This window comes from Rhododendron vialii, chromosome 11a (genome assembly GCF_030253575.1).
Source record: "Rhododendron vialii isolate Sample 1 chromosome 11a, ASM3025357v1".
Lineage (NCBI taxonomy): Eukaryota > Viridiplantae > Streptophyta > Magnoliopsida > Ericales > Ericaceae > Rhododendron > Rhododendron vialii.
The window spans coordinates 31,548,799-31,569,277 of NC_080567.1; the positions used below are offsets into that span (position 1 = coordinate 31,548,799).

Sequence of the window (20,479 nt, forward strand, 5' to 3'; positions counted from 1 at the left end):
AACATTCAACAAACTACCTTACGAGCAATATTGAATAAAAACAACAAATTATGAATAAGAACGCTACGTACTAACTAAAGGACTTAAGCACCACGATGAAGCAATTTTAGGTGCTTATCATGTATTCGAGAATGTTGTACTCGAGTTGCGGTGTTCTTCCCCATGCTAAAAAAAGAGAGGTTGAAACTTGAATTAAATAAATAAAAAAGGGCCGGGGAAGACACCAATATACTTGTTGCAAAAAAGAAACAAGTTGTTTCATCGTGGAATTTTGTGAAGGGTGAAGAATATGAGGGATATAGCGGAGTTGAAAAGAGTTAAAAGAGGGCGCACATTATTATTTGCCTTATGTGTTATCGGACACTTGATTATGTCTTACCATAAACTTGAAACACTTCCTTACCTAACGATATAACCGAATAGAAGTCCTATTTGATCTTAGGGGCAATGGGTTGTGGATTGATGGATAGATATAGTCTCCAATACTCGGCATTCCATTCATGAGATTGTGTGTCCACTATATAAAGCTTTCTTTTCATGTCAACTTGTGCGGATACTTTGCTTTCATTTACATAATTTCTGCCTGCGCTCATATATTGAGAGTAATATGGATCTTATTTTGAGTGATTTCATTTGTTGAGAGCATGACACGGTGAGATTTGAAGTCAAGACTCGGTCCGGAGAGAACTTTTAGTTATTTTTCACTTGTGACCGAAGCTAGCCCATGTTCACACACGCTGAGTTTAGGTGCCATCACTCATTTTTATGACTTGATATTATCTAGAACTGCTTATGCCCATTATCTCTTTACGATGACTTCATATTCTTTGCTTGAGATATCATTGAGCAGTCTTATAGATTTTCGGGTTTCGTGTGAAAAGAATTCACAATGTTTGTGGGCATTCATTGCTGTAACCCCTCATGAAACTCCACTCATCCTCTGGGGATCACCTAGGGGTTCAAAAGGCTTGTTGCACGGGGTAAGTGCAATCGTGAGTCTTATGAAAGTAGCGTAATTAAAATTTATCTTATTTGCTTTCTTTGCTCGGGACTAGCAAAGTATAAGTTGGGGACGTGATAAGCACGTAAATGTTCACATTAGCGCCCCATAATTTATCTTTGTTAAGTCTCATTTATATTATTATTTGAAGCTTAATGCTTAATTTGTGTATTATAGGTATTTGGAGAATTTGGTGCAAAAAGCGCAAAATTAAAATATTATACGGTGATTGAGGCTTATCCGTTTGAAGGTCAATACAGAGTCAAGAATTTTGCTATGAACTTAATTAGTCCACGGGCATGACTACATAGGATAATAACGGCAATTCCATTGGGAATTAGGTTGGCAGTAGCCAGTAGCCAGTTGTAGCGTGGCCCACGACTGGGAATTTAGAGAAGGGTTTTTGGCTCCATATATATTTTCTGCTCACGGACGAAACAGGGCGGACGGGGCTGCCGAGCTTTTTATTTCGAATATAGTTTACTTTTTTTTTTTTTTTTTTTGAGTTTTCTTTTAAGTTTTGAAATTTTGTTCAATTATTTGCACTTTGATAACTTGTTTTAATTTTTGTTCTTAATAAAAGTTATTCGCTGATATTCGATTAGTTGATGTTTCTTGTTTATTTTTTATCTGTGTATTAAAATCATGTTTTAAATTAGGGTTTCTTTCGTTTTTTGCGCAATGATTAGTGAGTAGTTGTATACGTAGGGTCGCGGGGTGATTAGCACACCGTGGCCGGTCCGGGCACTACTCCTATTTTCAAACAATGAAAAAGACAATTTAAGATTGGTAAAATACTTATCGTAGACGAACCTGGGCATTGTCGGAGCCCATGTGAACAGGAGAATAAGGGTCCAAAATTCATTCTCCGCTACGCATGGTAACGGCGACCATAAGGTTCGCATCTCGCGGGGTATCTTTTTCAATCGAGAGTTGAATATTTTTACAAACACTGAATGGAGCAGGATAATCCGGACTGGTTGCGAGTACTAAGAATTCTACGACCATACTTTCTTTTAATTATTTGAAAAGTACAATCACTTTCTAGGTTTTAGTTAATCTCAATCAATTGTCAATGGGTGGCTATCTAAGAGCTAGTTTAATCAGTAACAACCCGAGTTTTTAGTCAGCACACATTACTGTCTCTGTGAATTCGAATCCAGACTTACTGGATATTGTGCTACGTCGGTCTCCGCCCTACAATAGAGGCAACCCATTAATTTAAGACTAAGGAAAATTGTATAAGCAGTTATGGTTTATACACAATCAATAATTCATCATTTTGCTTTTCTTCACACGGTATCAAATCTATAAGATCTAGCCCTTGAGGAATTTCGCTCTCTGCGGGCGGCCTAAGCTTCATCGCTGTCTGCCGTGCACTTGTATTAATATTTTACTGGCTCGTGCAATGGGTTTTCAATGGAGGAGAAATTATTTTGTGGTTTTGCTAGTGCTGCTTCTAATGAGTCTGAGTCAAATGTTGAAGCCGTACACACAACTTTGCGAGGAAAAACTTGCACATAAGTGATGAGTGAAAAATTAGAGATTTGATGAGTTAAAAGTTACCAGTGAGCTCGAGGGGGGAATGAGGTCTCATGCACTTCCCTAGTTTAATTAGAGATTTTTTATCGTCACAATATTGTAATATTCTTTACTTATAATTTGGAGCAAACATGACACACTCTACGACCTTCATAATCAGCCATAACAAAATCAAAATTCTACATTTCCAACCGCATAATCCACCGGCAATGTGACGATAAAAAATACAAAGCTACTAACATGAAAAAATCGAGATTCACAACTTATAGCAAAATTATATCCACTTTTTGGGGGCACACACAGAGTTCATCTTGATAAAAAAATCGTAGGTGTAAAAAGAAGAAGACAATACAATGTTTCATTTGACTAAAAGCTTTTTCCTGTGATAATAGCCGTGATAAAAGCTAGAAGTGCAACTGGTACAAACTGAGTAACTATTGCATTTTCTTCACCAATTTATTTTGATAGGAGCACCTCGGTAATCAACTTGTCCAAGTTGAGGTACGATGACCCACCAGGCCCAGCAGCCTCCTCTGCTTTCTCCTTCCACTCCATAACCTTCGATTTCATCTTCTTACCCTTCTCTCCTTCCATCAACTCTCTCACTTGCCTCTCCACTTCCTCTCTCCTCACATCAGTATCAATCTCCATCCCAATCCCCCACTCACCACAACTATACCAACAATTCGTCGGTTGCTCCGCGAAAAACGGCCAACAGATCACTGGAACACCACCACACACGCTCTCCATCGTCGAGTTCCACCCGCTGTGAGTCAAAAATCCTGCGATCGCCGTGTGTTTCAGAATTTGCTCCTGAGAGCACCAGCTTGCCAACATCCCCCTCCCTTCAGTCTCCGTTATGAACTCCGGCGGCAGCATGGCCGACTCTCCAACGACCAAATCCGGCCTTACAATCCAAAGAAAATCATACCCGCTATTAGCTAATCCCCACGCAAATTCCACGAGTTGTTTGGGCGTCATAACGGTAATGCTACCAAAGTTCACGTACAAAACTGAATTGGATTTTTTCGAATCGAGCCAGTCAATGCATTGGGATTCTTCTTTCCATAAGTTTGAGTGCATAGATTTCAATCTCTCCTCGGAGATTTGGTTCGCCATTAGATGAAGTGGACCGACGGTGTAGATAGGAGGAGGGAGGGAAGAGGAGAGAGAATCAAGGACAGGCTTTTCGAAAGCATCAAAGGTGTTGATGATGATAGCAGAGGCTTTGCGCGTTCTCTCTGCCTCTGCTGCTGCGAAGTTGACCATTATGTCATTTGGGTCTGTGGTTCTGATGAAGCTTGGGAGATCTTTGAATCTTATGTTTTCCATTCCTTGAATCCAATCGATTGTTGTTTCCAAATACCCATTTGTCATGTAGCTTGCATCTGTATTCCACTGCAGTTAGTTAGCTTCAAAACATGCATGATTCAACAATAGCAAAACAAAGGCGGTTCTAATGGTTTCCAACACCTTTTTTTTGGTATGACAATGTTAATGAGAGGCGTTCGGACATAGACTCATTCCCTTATTGCTCTGGTCGAAGGCGGCCTACGCATGTCATTGAGACCAGGGGATTCACAATAAATTGCTTTATTTCAACTAGGAGGCATGTTACCAAGCACACACAACATTTGTCAATTGATCATAAGCGAATCCATTCTAGTAAAAGCAATACTAGTAACACAACTATATTCAGAGTCGTTCGATGTGCTGAGCCGCGGACCCACATATATCGAATGGCTTCAAACTCAGTAGTGTCCGAATCTCCAATAGTTGTATTCCTACATCTTGTTCCGGAAAAGATGAGAGTGAAAATTACTGAACTTTAAAATTTTAGTATGAGATAGTCAAGGGTGTACAGGGGAAAAAAACCAATAAATGACCCGCGATCAAGAAACTTTTAGCTGTTAGAAATATGAGACCATTTCTCGAGAACTTGAGGATAATTTCTCCCATTAAAAAAACAAAATATTTATCTTTTCTTCAAAACTTTCCAGCTAAAAATAGTTAGTACGCTTAGATTCTTTTTCGATCACCAAAACTGGTAATTACTAGATTAAAAGCAGAAGAATATTCGAGATTATTACTAGCACCTTTTAAAGGCACAAGGCCTTTTTCCACAAGATCTTTATACTTCGTATAACCCAAGAATCCACAAGCACTGGGCGTCCAGAAAAGCACATCAGGGACCCCAAATTCCTCAGCAGCTTCCACAGTAAAACTCATACAACCATCCGAAACGATACACGTCACCGGCGGACCGGTGGACAAGAGCGTATCGTTCAGTTTGTTGAGTAACTCGCGGAAGTGAGGTAAGCAGGTCTTGGTGGTGGATTGGCAGAGAGCAGGGATGTCTTGGGTGACGTCGGTGTCGGTGGGCGGGAGGCCGTCGGGGATGGTTTCGTAGCGGAAGCCCGGTAAGCCGTCGAGGGAGTTGGGACCTCTGGACTTGAGCAAACGTCTGTGGTTGTACTCTGTGTTTACAAAGGTTATGTGGAAGCCTTTGTGGTGTAGGAGCTTCGCCACTTTTAGCATTGGGTTAATGTGGCCTTGGGCTGGGTATGGTACGCACACTGCGTGTGGCTTTTCTGATATTCTTATGGAACCCATCTCTCTCTCTCTCTCTCTCTCTCTCTCTCTCTCTCTCTCTCTCTCTCTCTGTGTTTGTGGGTGATGCAGCTGCAGGTAAGAGAGGGCAACTAGCTTCTTTTTATAGAGTAATTAATCATTGGTGAGATCGGATCGGTGTTTAATTATTGAGTTTACGATTAAATAAATGTGGTTGAAGTGTTCACGCTTTTTACTTACTTAGACATCTACGAATGCAGATATGTACATTAATCTATTTATAATACTAACCTGAAAAACTGCAGTGAATAATAAGATGGAGGAGCCGGCCATTTCAGCATTACGAGAAATTAAATGGTTAAACAATTTGAACGTCGTCAACTTCAGCAATTTCGAATCACATAAGCACCGACACATACGTATGGAGAAATTATTTCTAGAGAATCGTGGCCTAAACTAAATAACCGCATGCGCCTCGACAATCCAATACTAATATGTATCCATCGGTTTCACATGATTCATCTAAAACATAGGACCTCTAATTTTTAAGGCTACAGTGACTTCGCAAGTTTTAAATATGCTACACCAAAAGATCTCGGTCAACAATTTGTGAAGAATCTGATTTTTGCTCCCATTTTTATAAAGAGAGATAAGAACCTCTCAGGCCCCGTTCCAGAAACCTTCTTAAAAAATAAGCAACTTATTTTACATTTTCAAATTCAAAAATAAAGTAAATGAAAAATAATTTTTCAATTTTTTTTGCATCGTATAAAAGATCTCATTGAGATCTTCCAAACAAGATCCATATTGCATATTTTCAAATTTCAATAAGTCCATAATTTTTGAGTTTGAAATTGCCTTCGTAAAAGATAAAAGTTTTTTTTTTTCCCGGAACGAGCCCCAGTTGACAATATCTCATGTGATATGTCATGGGTGACTCGGTATTACGGTTTAATTTATGAGCATTGGAAATTTCACCTTTTGTCACATCAAATGTCACATAAGAGAGTTTACTCTCAATTCTATATCTTTAGGACGAATGCACAGTACTAATATTTAACATCGATCTAGCTAACAAGCCCGCTAGTACTACTAGTTTAGCAACAATAAGCCGAAAAACTTTTCAACCAGTGTATCCCTTCTGCTGCTACGTAGAAACACTACTGCATGTCCCTAGCTATAAGTGAGTCGCACAAAAAATAGTTTATAGTATTCATCTCTTGTTCTTGCTAGAATATATGAAAACTATGCATGAATCTAGAAGTGATGATCAAGATATGTGTTGGTAGGGATGCAAATGAGTCAAGCTACTCGAGAGGGCTCGGGTCAACAATATAGTCTTTTTTTTGAATTGGGGAAAAAATATCTAAGCTTGGTTTTGTGAAGTTCGTAACTGAGCTCAAGTCAGAAATTTAAGCTAGTTTGGTCTACGTGTTGAGCTTGAGTTAGCTCGGCAACATATGTTATTGACAAAATATGTATCATATATATGATTTTATTGGGTTGGTTTGATAAGGTTTTCACTTTCAATTTTTGAGAGTTTTAGAAAGTTAATTATAAAATAACACAAGTAACAATTCAAAGTGTTTTAATTGAGTGTAACCAAGACCTATATATTATCGTGGAGGTAATTTTGTTTTATTTTTCATCTTCTCTTCTTTGTCATCCTATCCACCACTATTAACCTCTAAGGCCCGCCAATTCGACCATCGTCGTTGTCATGTCCCTCAATTCCTCTTTCACCCACTACAGGGGTTAGTGATTGTGTCTTTACTAGATTGCAGCCCTAGCGGTAGAAGCGTGTCTTTATTAGATTAGATCAAGTACTGATAGTTATTTGATCAAGATGATTTTAGGGAAGGCAACTTGAAAAAGTAGTTTTAAATTACTCCAATGAATCATTTGTGCGGTATTTGGAGTGGGCCCCCCATACTCATTAGTAGATACACTATCGACAATTCGCTTATCCTCTCGTAGTTCTTCCATTATGGGGCATAAGAAGGGTTCGCGCTCAAAACAACCATCGCCACCACCTGTTACGAGCTCTCCCGATTATTACGAATCCTCCTATTATAGTATTAAAAACAGAATAATATTCGAGATAATTATGACCTTTTAAAGGAAAAAGCCCTTTTTCCACAAGATCTTTATACTTTGTATAACCCAAAAATCCACAAGCATTCGTCGTCCAGAAAAGCACTTGAGGGACCCCAAGTTCCTCAGCAGCTTCGACGGTAAAACTCACACAACCATCCGAAACGATACACGTCACCGGCGGGCCGCTAGACAAAATTATCGGGATCGTTCAATTTGTAGAGTAAGTCACGAAAGAGGGGTAGGCAGGTTTTGGTGGTGGACTGACAGAGAGCAGGGATGTCTTGGGTGACGTCGGTGGGCGGGAGGCCATCGGCGATGGTTTCGTAGCGTAAGTCCGGTAAGCCGTCGAGAGAGTGGGGACCTCTGGATTTGAGCAAACGTCTATGGTTGTACTCTGTGTTTACAAAGGTTATGTGTGTTGTGCGGCGGGCCCCTGAAGGACCCAACCGCAACCCGACGATTATTGATGTTTATGATATTAGGAAAATAACCAAACCAAACATAAGCGAAAAACAACGGAGAAACCAAACCAAACAAAAAAACAAATAAGAGAGACTAGGATATACGTGGTTCAATTTACGGCTGTAAACTTACCTCACGGGCAAGCGAACGAGAGATGATTCCACTATGTGAAGAGATCGATGCTCCGAAGAGCTACAATGGTGACGAACAAACAAAGCACTCACAAAGAGACTCTCACCAATCCCAAAATACAAGTTCTCTCATCAAATAAAAAACCTAATTGAAATCTCTCACAAAATACAGATTTTCTCTCATCAAGTCTCACAAAACCACTAGGGTTTTTAACCAAGAGCTACAAACGGAACATAGCTCCACAGACGTGACCGGATCTCACACAGATGCAAATGATTCTCAAGAAATCCTACGGTTTCAACCAGAAAGAATCGCCGAAACAGATGATCTTCCAGATAGCCGGAGGCTTACAGAACCCACTGTAGAAGGGGCAACCAGATGCAGATGAAGATCGAATAGATGAACTCTAAGGTTCTACAAATGAGACCCCCTAGGGGTCTCTCAGAGGGATTCACTTAAGAAGTCCAAACCCTAATGAGAGAGTAAGGCTATATTTATAGCCACAGATTACTTCCTAAAGTCAAAATCCTTGCCAGATTATGGACTTGTTTGATAACCTAAATTCAGTACTTAAAACTGAATCAATTAAGTAATAAGTGATTCAGTAGGTTTGATAACAACATTATACATTGCTTAACAAATTAAGTGCTACTTAAAATATATGCTAAAAAGTTGAAAAAAATTAAGTAGCTTTGAGCTATTTAATTTTGGCTGAATTTTTATGTACTTACATTTAATCACCATACCACCACCATAACCACAACCACTCTCGCCACCACCACTCCTACAACTACTCCACCACCACCACCACTTCGCCATCATCACCACCACTCCACCACCACCACCACCACTTCACCACCACTCCCCTATTACTCCATCACCACCACCACCATTACCACATTGCCACCACAACTACCACACCGTCGTTGCCACCACCACCACAATGTGACCATTGCACAACTATCATTCCACCGACATCACTTACTATCACCATTACTCCACCGCCGCCACCACCATTACACCACCACCACTCATTGCCACCGTTACATCACCATCACTCCACCACCACAATTACACTACTATCGCCCTCCAACACCGCCGCCGCCGCCAACACCAACACACCACCACCACAATCACCATTTCACCATTATTATAAGTACATTGTGACCATTAGTAAATTAAGAGAGAATCGAAGCTAAAATTAATTTATTATTTTTTTAATTTAATACTTAATATGTTTACCAAATAGCTTTTCAGCTTAAAAAATTCAGCATTCAGCTTTCAATACTAAATTTTTCAGCATTTAGTTTCAGTTTTTATCAAACAGGCCCTATGTTTCCTTTGCATGTAGAGTCCAAAACCAAAAAGGAAACTCCAAAATCAATCTTTAGGAAGTCCAGAGTATAACCAAAATCGGCTGAAACGTGCATGTTGGTCCGGACCTAGTGTGCGCTAGTCCGGACCAAGATTCCGGCAAGCACTGCCATCAAAACGGGATGGCTGGTCCGGACAAAAGAGGAGCTGGTCTGGACCAGAATACTGGCAAGCTCCAAAAACGTATAACAAGCACTGGTTCGGACCACCAACACCTTGGTCTGGACCATAAAGGCCGAGAAGTTCAAAACGAGGTAAAAAACTACAATGTGGAAGCCTTTGTGGTGTAGGAGTTTTGCCACATTTAGCATTGGGTTGATGTGGCCTTGTGCTCGGTATGGTACTCACGCTGCGAGTGGCTTTTCTGATACTCTTAGGCTCCATCCAGTTGCCAGGAATATTGTACGGAAAGTTATTCTCAGGAAAAGTCAAGTAAAGTGAAGTAAAGGAAAAAAAAAATTATTTTCCTGTGAGTGTTCATTTGACAAAAGAATTTTGCAAGAATAATTAAGGTTTAGTTGTTCATTTGTCAGGAAAAAGAAACTTTCGGAAAAATTTTGTGAGTGTTCACTCATTTTTCTTTTCCCGCGACGCAAAATCCTGTGTTTTTTGCAGGATCACTTTTGCAGGAAAGTAATTCCTGCAGAAAAACTTAAAAACATGTTTCCCACTACTTTCCTACCAACTGAACACTACAAAAATCATGGAAAAGTTGATTTTCTCATCCTTTCTTGTACTTTCCTGACAACTGAACGGAGCCTTATGAAACCCATCTCTCTCTCTCTCTGGGAAGAGAAGGTGGCTAGCTTTGGGGGTTTTAGATATGTACTTAAGAGATAGTTATTGAGAGATTGTATCGATGTTAAATTATTCAGTTTATGATTAAATAAATGTGGTTAATTTACGTGATTTCGAAGACTATATAAATGCATGTTAGTCGTAAAAAATGTCGTTCGAGATGTAGGTTTCTAATTTTACCAAGCTTAGTTATTTTTTTGGCAGTTTGATTTTTGAAACTAAATTTGCAATTTGGGTTGAGTTCTTCTGTTATGTACGTTAGGGATCGAGATTCCGGTTATGAGGATTTTCATGCCTGTTTAGTTTAGATAAGTTCGTCATATGTTTTTTTGGCAAAACATATCTGGCTATTATCAGCTCTCTTTGGTTTTAGGTAGAGGTGTTACAAAAATCGACGGACCGAAACAAACCGACCGATCGGTTCGGTTTTCAGTCGGGGTGATGGCGAATATTTTTCTGACCGGACCGGACCGAGCCGAACCGAAATCGGTTTGGTCTCGGTTTCCTGGAATTTTTCCGGACTGAACCGACCGACTATATATTTTAACATATTTATATATATCAGTCGGCTTCTTATACAAACACCCTTATTTTAGTTATTTGCGGTCTATTCATGCGAATAGATTGTCCGCGAATTCAGATCATCCAAACACAATCCAACGGCTGAGATCTACATCAGCAAATAATCCTCTCTAAGGGCATCCTTAGGAGAAGATTCGTGTTATACACACACACACACACACACACACACATACATATATATATATATATATCGGGGCGGTTCCGGAGACACTAAAAAAAACACCTAAAAAAATACCTCATACTTCCCGATCAAATTTTGATGATCCGAGCCGCTCAATGTGATCAAAACATGATTTTAAGGGTACCCGTGAGAAATCAGCAAAAAAAATGACCGGGAAGGGCTTGATCCGAACAGTTTCGAACAGTTTTTTATTGAACGGTTCAAATAAAAACTGCTCAAATGAAGCCTTTCCCGGTTATTTTTTTTGCTAATTTCTCACGAGCACCCTTAAAATCACATTCTGCACACATTGAACGGTTCGGATCATAAAAATTTGATCGGGAACTATGAGGTGTTTTTTTAGGTGTTTTTTTGGGTGTCTCTTGAACCATCCCGTATATATATATATATAGACACACACACACACACACACACACAAACACCTTAAAATCACATTTTGCACACATTGAATGGTTCGGATCATAAAAATTTGATCAGGAACTATGAGATTGAGATTTTTGGTGTTTTTTAGGTATTTTTTTGGGTGTCCCTTGAATTGCCCCGATATACATAAATATATACACTTTAAATTAAATGAAAATTTTATATTTCGGGCGGACTGAAATCTCCGACCGGACCAATCCCACCCCAAACCAAACCGAACTCAACTTTGATCGTGATCGGTCCTGGAAATATTTGAACCAAACTGAATCGGTCTTCAAAAATTTCACACCGAACCGAATCGAAATCACCCCTAGTTTTAGGTATGAGGTTTTTATCTAGTGACGATGATAGATAGCATTGATTACAAAATAAAAAGTACATTTAAATACTTTACATATATATTTTGATTTAATTTCATGTGTTTTTACATTTTTTAAAACTCGAACTATCATCTTGACGTGTCGCGGTTATTTTCAGAAAACTCTTACCTTTTAAATTTTTATTAGGGTTTCTGGAGAAAAACTTTATTAGAGGTATTTATTGTGAACATTTCAATCAAAAATCACTCATTGGGATTTTATTCACGACCTTTTACTTAAGAGATTTTCATCCATATATAAGTGTATGTCACCAAATAGTAATAGGATAAAGTAGACTAAGTTAAATGATTTTGGATTAACATTGGTAATTATAGAAATTAGATTGATCAATTCGATTAAGATGCCAAAACAATTAATCTAGTAAACAATTTAATTCGATTGACGTTATGTAGTGAGGAAGATAGATAGTAGTGGTCAATAAAAATTGGTTAATCAGTCGGTGTTTGAAGATGGACGACTAAATTATTGATTGTGACAACCTATGAAAGTTGACCTGTGGATTTAACTAAGCGTTTAATCAATTAAGATACGATTTGAAAATCAACATGACAAAGAAATAACGGACAAATTTCTAATCTCAGTTTACAACATGGACTGTGATGGAAAATATTTCTATCTCGCTTTAAACCAAATTGAGATAATAATTTGAAATATTTCCATGTGTTCACGAGGAGTGCACACGGCCTTGATTTATGGGCTGAGGTCGGCCCAACACCAAGACCTTTTTTTTTTAAATGAAAAAAGCATATTCATTAATCAAGTCATACGACATCTACCGAATAATTCCGAATATAGATCAGGTCATACGGCAAATACAGATTTTCACCAAAAAACAGAGATACAGAGACAATATATGAAAAGACTAATAGACGAAACAAGTGTCTAGCGTCTATGCACGAGCCATTGCTCACTTCTTTACACCGTCAACATGGATCGGCTAATGTGGAGGTAGAAAATTTGGGAGGGTTTTAGAAAGGAGAGTAAATTCTTCCCACCAGTGGTGGTGGAAATTTCACTTTTTCACCACTACCTTTTTCGGTCCTATCTTATGTTTATTGTTGATCTGAATCGTTCATCTTATAGACCTCATATAGTAGTATACCCATGCAAAAAATAAACTTGATCGGACATCGATAGGAGTATAAAAAATTGAATTTTACTTTGTAAAATGGATAGTTTATCTTTATTATTATTGACAGAAATTAGATTGTCCATTTTATAAATCAAAATATCTATCGACTTCCAATCAAACTGATTTTTTACATGACAATACTATATTGCAGGTCTTAAAATATGAAAGGTTCAGATCACAACAATAGACACTCGATGGAGCCTATAATAGGCAGTAGTGGAAAAGTAAATTTTTACTCCGACAGTGGATAAAATTTATTCTCTTTAGAAAGTTATTAGCCATAAAAATACGTAACATTTCTAGGTGCATTATCAATACACTCGTAATAAAAGAACCTAGCATGGTAAGCCAAGGCATGGTGTGAAATTATATTATTGCCATCCAAACTTTTTCTTTTCATTTTGCCCTTGCAAGTGTTGGTGTTTGGGTAGGTTTGGTATGTGACATTATCAATCAATACACTTGTAATTAAAGAATGTAGGATGGCAAGCCATGCCACCAGGTGAAATGACCGATTTGCCTTTGTAGTTTGTTCGGAGAATGGCTACACCAAGCATAACCATAATGTGATTTGACATAAATGCCCTCCTTTATTTATGATGAAAGAGGTATTTTTGTAGTTTGGTATTTTGTTGAAGGGCAAAATAGGGAATTGTGTTTGGCATAGCCACATCATGAACAGATGAATTTGCCCTTTTTAAAGGGATTGTATTGGACTTTTGAGGGTATTTTGGACTTATCCTGTTGAAGAAAATTGAGTGGCTATCCTTATTTTGTGTTTTTTTTCCTTAATTTATGGCTTACTTTTGACTTTTGAAGTACTTTTTTCACTTTTCCCCCCCTTAATTTATGACAAATGTTGCTTTGTCAAGAAGAAAATGAGGTACATTGTGAAAAAGATGAATTTGCCCTTTTAATTTGGCAATGATGGATTTAAGAGGTTGAGGTGTTTTATGTAGCTTGATATTGAGTTTAAAGGCAAAAGGGAGAAGAGTGGCAAGCATAGCCATTTCATGAATATATGAAATTACTCTTGTAGTTTCGCAATAGTAGATTTAATAGGTGGGGTATTTTAGGTATTTTTTGTTTTCCTTTGCTTAGTCAAGAAGAAAATGCTTTTCGGGGGTATTTTAGGTATTTTAAGTCCTCCTTTTCTTAGTCAAGAAGAAAAGGTTTTTCGGGGATATTTTAGGTATTTTAAGTCTTCATTTTCTTAGTCAAGAAGAAAAGATTTTTCGGGGGTATTTTAGGTATTTTAAGTCATTTTCTTAGTCAAGAAGAAAAGGCTTTTCCGTAATTTAAGGGTATTGAATCTATATAAAAACCTCTCTCCTGTTCTCTCTCTCTCTCTCTCTCTCTCTCTCTCTCTCTCTCTCTCTCTCGGTTCTCGGCTGCAAATTCGTCTTCATCACTGTTCAGAAGGTCCTGATCTCTTTCTTAATTCATATGTTGTTTAATTTAGTATTGCATAAATTTATTGGCATGAAATTGCTATATCCATATTGTTGAATGTATACATGCACTTGGAGTTGCATGAGGATTGGAAGTTATTGCAATCATAAAAGCAATCAAACACTAGCTGGCTGCGTCCAACCATTAACCAAGTTGTACTGCTCCGAAAGCCCATTCCTCTAATTATGCTAAAATTTTCTCAGTTATTCAATTTTATGATGCACTTCATGTTCTTATGGTTCTCAAATTTTGCAGAACTTAGAGTCTGATATCACAGTTGACACTGTTTCAAACGTGAAGAACTTGAAGTCCATGTTGGTATGTATTTTAGTCCCTCTTACTGAAAATTATGAAACTACAGAAGCATAATGCTTAATCCATACATGTTGTTTATTGGTTAAAAACCAAGGACCTTTAAGTGCCTTTGTTACATGTTTTTGCTTTGTTGGCAATGAAGATAATATATCTCTCGCAACCTATATAATAATCAAATATTTGAACATTTTGTTATCCAAATTCCTCATATTCCAACATTGCTTTGCGAATAAATAATATTTCAACATTTACTAATCAAATTTGCCTATTTCGTGCAGGTATCTCTAACTCATTTGGCTTTGGTGGGCATAATGTGGTGATTGTTTTCGCTCCATTCAAGCCCTAGATGAAGGTAAATCGAAGTAGCTTGACCTTTTTCCTTTTGGAAAAATTTGATTTTGGTATCATTTTGATTATCTAAAGCATAACTACAAAATATTCGAGTATATCATGGTTTCGTCATTTTATGATATTTTAGTGATGTTTGTTGAGATTGAACCGTTAAACTTACACGAAAAGTATACAGTTAGTAGTATGAATAAAAATAACATATGTATATTAACTTCCACACTATCAATTAAATTAATGAGCACGCAGAAACGTGCAAAGCATGAGCATTACACTAGTATTACTATAGTAGTGCAAGGTCCGTGATGCAACTATCTTCGTTTTTACATGCACCAATATGTAACCACCGAGAAAATAACAAAGGCTTCGTGAACAGCTATTTAAAGTCGAAATAGACGGCTGAGATCTCGTGGCTCTGTGAATCCCTGTCTTCGTTTTTACATGCACCAATATGTAACCACCGAGAAAATAACAGAAGCTTTGTGAACAGCTGTTTAAAGTCGAAATAGACGACTGAGATCTCATGGCTCCGTGAATAAGCCAACCTAGCTCATAACCACCACACTTACTTTGATAGGAGCACCTCAGTGACCAACTTGTCCAAGTTGACGTACGATGACCCACCAGGCCCAGCCGCTTCCTCTGCTTTATCCTTCCACTCCACAACCTTCCTTTTCATCTCCTTCCCCTTCTCTCCTTCCATCAACTCTCTCACTTGCCTCTCCACTTCCTCTCTCCTCACATCGCTATCGATCTCCATCCCAATCCCCCACTCACCACAACTAAACCAACAATTCGTTTGTTGCTCGGCGAAAAACGGCCAACAAATCATCGGAACACCGCCACACATGCTCTCCACCGTTGAGTTCCACCCGCTGTGAGTCAGAAACCCCGCGATGGCTGCGTGTTTCAGAATTTGCTCCTGGGAGCACCAGCTCGCCAGCATCCCCCTTCCTTCTGTCTCTGTTACAAACTCCGGCGGCAGCATGGCCGACTCTCCAACGACCAAATCCGGCCTTACAATCCAAAGAAAGTCATACCTGCTGTTGGCTAATCCCCAAGCAAATTCCTCAAGTTGTTTGGGCGTCATAACAGTAATGCTACCGAAGTTCACGTACAAAACTGAATTGGGTTTTTTGGAATCGAGCCAATCGATGCATTCGGATTCTTCTTTCCATAAGTTTGAGTGCATAGATTTCAATCTCTCGTCGAAGATTTGGTTCACCATTAGATGAAGTGGACCGAGAGTGTAGATAGGAGGGAGGAAAGAGGAGAGGGAATTGAGGACAAGTTCTTCGAAAGCCTCGAATGTATTGATGATGATAGCAGAGGCTTTGAACGCTCTCTCAGTCTCTGCTATCACGAAGTTTACCATTTGGTCGTTTGGATCTGTGGTTCTGACGAAACTTGGGAGATCTTTGAATCGTACGTTTTCCATCCCCGGAATCCAATCGATTGTTGTTTCCAAAAATCCATTTGTAAGGTAGCTGGCATCTGTATTTCACTACAAAAGTTAGCCTCAAAAACATTGTTGGATTTTGGACTCTTTAATTAATAGCACTATAGCAGAGGAAAATTTGACTCGTTATTACTACACATATGCCACAAGAATCCTCAATTAATCAGAAGGAAATCCATTCCATTCTGTAAGGGATGAGATCATAAATCTTTAGTAATAAATTTGGAAAGTCTATGAGGTATGGAATCATTTAAGGCCGATAATTAAATGATTTCTTGAAAAATAGATACTACTGGATTATCATTTTAGTGAAAATATATTTCTTCCTCCTGTTCCAATGCATTCAAACTATGTTGTGAAAATCTTGAAACGTAAGTCTAAAGATACAATATGATTGTACTATAGAAAATTTATGTACATGAGTTTACATGTAGAGTCTGTATACGTATGTGTTCGAAATTATTGGATCCACATGAACTTGTCATTATTTCTTGTGATCCACGTACATTGATCAGCTCGTGATCGCGATGGACATAATAATTGATATAGATTGGACCTTGTGCTATAAATACAAGTCTCATTCATTGAAAGCCAAAAGGAAATGATATTGATACTCCAAAAATTGATGCAAGCACTCCAAAATCAGTGTAACTCCAAAGCCACTTTCCTTTGTTTTTTGGAGTGCCAATATCATTTCCCAAACCAAACTGAATCTATTAGTGCCATTATTGGCTAGCAATCTGTCATATTTAACGGTAATTTCTATGTCAGCTCCTTTTGTTAGGTGGGGTCTTTGGCCAACTGCATTAGAGGTTTACTTAAGTGCTAAGAACAAAGGAGGTCAGGGGTTCAAGTCTTCCTTTGCCGTGTTAATCTAGCAATTGTAATAAGGCTGACTTTTGACTATAAAAAAAAAAAAACCAATCTTGAGAAAACAAGCTGAAATAAAGAAGCCATGTTGTCGATAGTCCATTGCAATTAAGGCAAGAAGAATTAAGAAAATAACACATTTCTTGATGTTATTCAGGAATTTGATATTATTCAACCTAATTTGATACACTTTTGACATAAATCAACACACCCTTTTACTCTTAACGACTTAAGTATTTTTTTTTTTACTTTTAGCAACAACCCATTTACTTTTGGCAAAAGCTCAATGGTTTTTTTTTTTCCAGTACTTTCCATAAACGATAATACTCCAAAACTCAGACGTTTTGTAGGGGTGTTCAAGAAAATCGCGCAAACCATGAAATCAGCCCGATCCGGACCGAACCGTCCTATTTGGTCCGATTATGCGGTTTTGTGGTCAGGTTATGGTTCCAAAAAAATAAGAACCGCTAATTTTGGTTTGGTTACTGGTTCTCAATTAAAGAACCGTGGTTAGAACCGGACCGGACCGTTTAGAACTAATATATATAATTATATAAAAATAAGTATATGTGTAGAGATTGCTCTACTTTTTGAACATGGAAGAAGTTAGTGCTGCTGATTTAAGTGATATTTTGGGTATTGGAGCTGCTGTTCTTTACTTCAAGATGTGCTGTTATATTTTATAGTTTATGATATAAGTTTAATTTTAGTCCTAAATATAATGGGTCATTAATGTCTTTTGTCGCTAAATTTAATTATTCCATAAGTGGTTTTGGCTACTTTATTGTTGGCTTTCGTTAATGTTTTTCGGTCGAGTGTCAAGTATTTTTGAACCATATTGGGTTTTGATTCTTAATAAAATGTTTATTATTATTTTATGAGTTATTTGATGCTTTAAATTTTTAAATTTATGAGTTTATATTTTGTGAATAAGTGTTTGGATATTAGCTAATTGGATAGAACCGGAGCCGAACCAAAACCGGACCGATTTTTGCGGTTTGGTTCTGGTTAGGTTCCACACATATATTAGTTAGGTTTTGGTTCGCAACTTTCTAGAACTATTAAAAATGATTCGATTACTGATTTTTTAGAGAACCGGACCAATTCAGACCGTGTAAACCCCTAACGTCTTGTTTCTCTGTTTGGGTCATTTTCTTGCATCAAGACATCAAAACTCCTTCCTCACAACAGGTCAGAAGAACCACCGCCTGTCTTTTGTTTTATAAGGCCAAGTGGCCAACTAATGGCGGACATCAAAACTCCTTCCTCACAACAGGTCAGAAGAACCACCGCCTGTCTTTTGTTTTATAAGGCCAAGTGGCCAACTAATGGCGGTACTACTTGATAGGTACAAATACTCTCTCTGTCCCACTTTAAATGTCTCCTATAAGAATTCAAGCATTTTTAAACTCTCAAGAATTGTTATTCTATATTTTATTTTTTCCAATTTTTTACACCAATTAAATTAAAGCATTCATTGAGTATTTTAATTTGGTTTAATGCACGAATTTGCGTATGAGACATTTAAAGTGGGACTGAGGGAGTAATAACTTATGAAATGAGAATACATAATTATACATATATAAGTATGTAAATGTTGATATAAACTACATGGTTCGGTTTTGGTCCAACCATGGTTTTAAAGTCGAGAGCAAATGGCCCTTATTTTTTCAGAATCTAACCATAACCATAGAATCAGGCCAAATAAAACGCCGTCTTTTTTCATTAAACAAAATTGCTGAATCTGGTCCGGATTGAATCGGTTTAGCAATTATTTGGGCTGGTAAGGAAAAAAATCATATATCAAATTTTCCAGCTAAAAATGGTTACTACACCTAGAATCATTTTCTATCACCAAAACTGGTAACTGGTAACTTTAATATTAAAACAGAAGAATATTCGAGATTATTACCTTTTAATGGAATAATGCCTTTTTCCACAAGATCTTTATACTTTGTGTAACCCAAGAATCCACAAGCACTGGTCGTCCAGAAAAGCACTTCAGGGACCCCAAATTCCTCTGCAGCTTTCACAGTAAAGCTCATACACCCATCCGAAACGATACATGTCACCGGCGGGCCGGTATTGGACAAAGCGGGATCGTTCAGTTTGTAGAGCAAGTCACGGAAGTGGGGTAAGCAGGTTTTGGCGGTGGATTGGCAGAGAGCAGGGATGTCTTGGGTGACGTCCGTGTCAGTGGGCGTGAGGCCGTCTGGGATGGTTTCGTAGCGGAAGTCCGGCAAGCCATCGAGGGAGTGGGGGCCTCTGGACTTGAGCAAACGTCTGTGGTTGTACTCTGTGTTTACAAAGGTTATGTGGAAGCCTTTGTGGTGGAGGAGTTTTGCCACATTTAGCATCGGGTTAATGTGGCCTTGTGCTGGGTATGGGATGCACACGGCGTGTGGCTTTTCTGATATCCTTATGGAACCCATCTCTCTCTCTCTCTCTCTCTCTCTCTCTCTCTGATGCAGGGGAAGATAGGCGGCTTCTCTCCTTTTATAGAAAACTTGGTGGTGAATAGTATTAGGCACGTTTGGTTTTGTAGATATGTACAGATATATTCTATTAATATTTATAACCGGAAAAACTACAGCGAAAAGAGGTACCATTTCCACATTTCCGAGAAAGTGGCTCAATAAGTTGGACCTCAAGGTCGGCAACCTGAGTAATTGCTATGTAGTCTTGGAGCACCACCACATTTAATTTAGTATGGCGCTTCACAAAAATATATTGTAGAAAAAGGTGTTGGATCACCATGCAATGGTACTGTCCCAAAACTACCAAATAAATTTTCCCTCACTATCCATAATTTCCACAAAGTGCGATACATACATATGAAAAAATTATTTGAGAATCATGGCTGATAGGCACGCCCTCTAATTTATCTTTATTAAGTCTATTTATATTATTATTTGAATTTTTTTGCTTTATTTTTTGTATTGTAAGTATTTAGAGAGTTTGATACAAAAAGTGCGAAGTTAGAATTTTGAATGGTGCTCAAAGTTGGGCTGGTTGAGTTTAATCTGAAGTACAAAATGGAGTATTGATTTACAACTCAATTGGCCTAGGAATTATTGTTCACCGAAAGTAAGAGAATAGGACGTGGACTTTTGTTTAGATTTACAACTCAATTGGCCTAGAAATTATTGTTCACCGGAAGTAAGAGAATAGGACGTGGACTTTTGTTTACTTCGTGGGCCCATTGGTTCACAATTTTTTTGATTAAATGGTGGGCCTTCCAAAGGCAAATCTCGGTGGAGATTAACAGGAAGGAAAAAAATAGAGCTATTAAAAAAAGGTCGGCTACTGTAGAATAAAAGGAGATCACGCTGTCAGAGAAAAGGGACAAAAAGAAAAAGCT

The 20,479-nt window shown here is 38.1% G+C and overlaps 2 protein-coding genes across 3 annotated transcripts; both read right to left on the reverse strand.

Moving 5' to 3' along the window:
* Positions 1 to 2,807: 2,807 nt before the first annotated feature.
* LOC131308902 (7-deoxyloganetin glucosyltransferase-like) lies at positions 2,808 to 7,287 on the reverse strand. Of its 2 annotated transcripts, none has more exons than XM_058335947.1 (2): positions 7,226 to 7,287; positions 2,808 to 3,930 (listed from the first exon to the last, which is right to left on the reverse strand). In XM_058335947.1, the coding sequence occupies exon 2, from the start codon at positions 3,917 to 3,919 to the stop codon at positions 2,999 to 3,001; it is 921 nt and encodes a 306-aa protein (XP_058191930.1). In that variant the 5' UTR covers positions 3,920 to 3,930; positions 7,226 to 7,287; the 3' UTR covers positions 2,808 to 2,998. The 2 variants fall into 2 exon arrangements, with proteins under 2 accessions (XP_058191930.1, XP_058191929.1); XM_058335946.1 differs by lacking the exon at positions 7,226 to 7,287 and adding an exon at positions 4,639 to 5,222.
* A 7,687-nt stretch (positions 7,288 to 14,974) lies between these two features.
* Positions 14,975 to 19,625, reverse strand: LOC131308905 (7-deoxyloganetin glucosyltransferase-like). The gene is made up of 2 exons (XM_058335950.1): positions 19,031 to 19,625; positions 14,975 to 16,283 (listed from the first exon to the last, which is right to left on the reverse strand). Exons 1-2 carry the CDS (start codon positions 19,548 to 19,550, stop codon positions 15,355 to 15,357), a joined length of 1,449 nt encoding a protein of 482 aa, XP_058191933.1. The 5' UTR covers positions 19,551 to 19,625; the 3' UTR covers positions 14,975 to 15,354.
* Between the last annotated feature and the right edge of the window lie 854 nt (positions 19,626 to 20,479).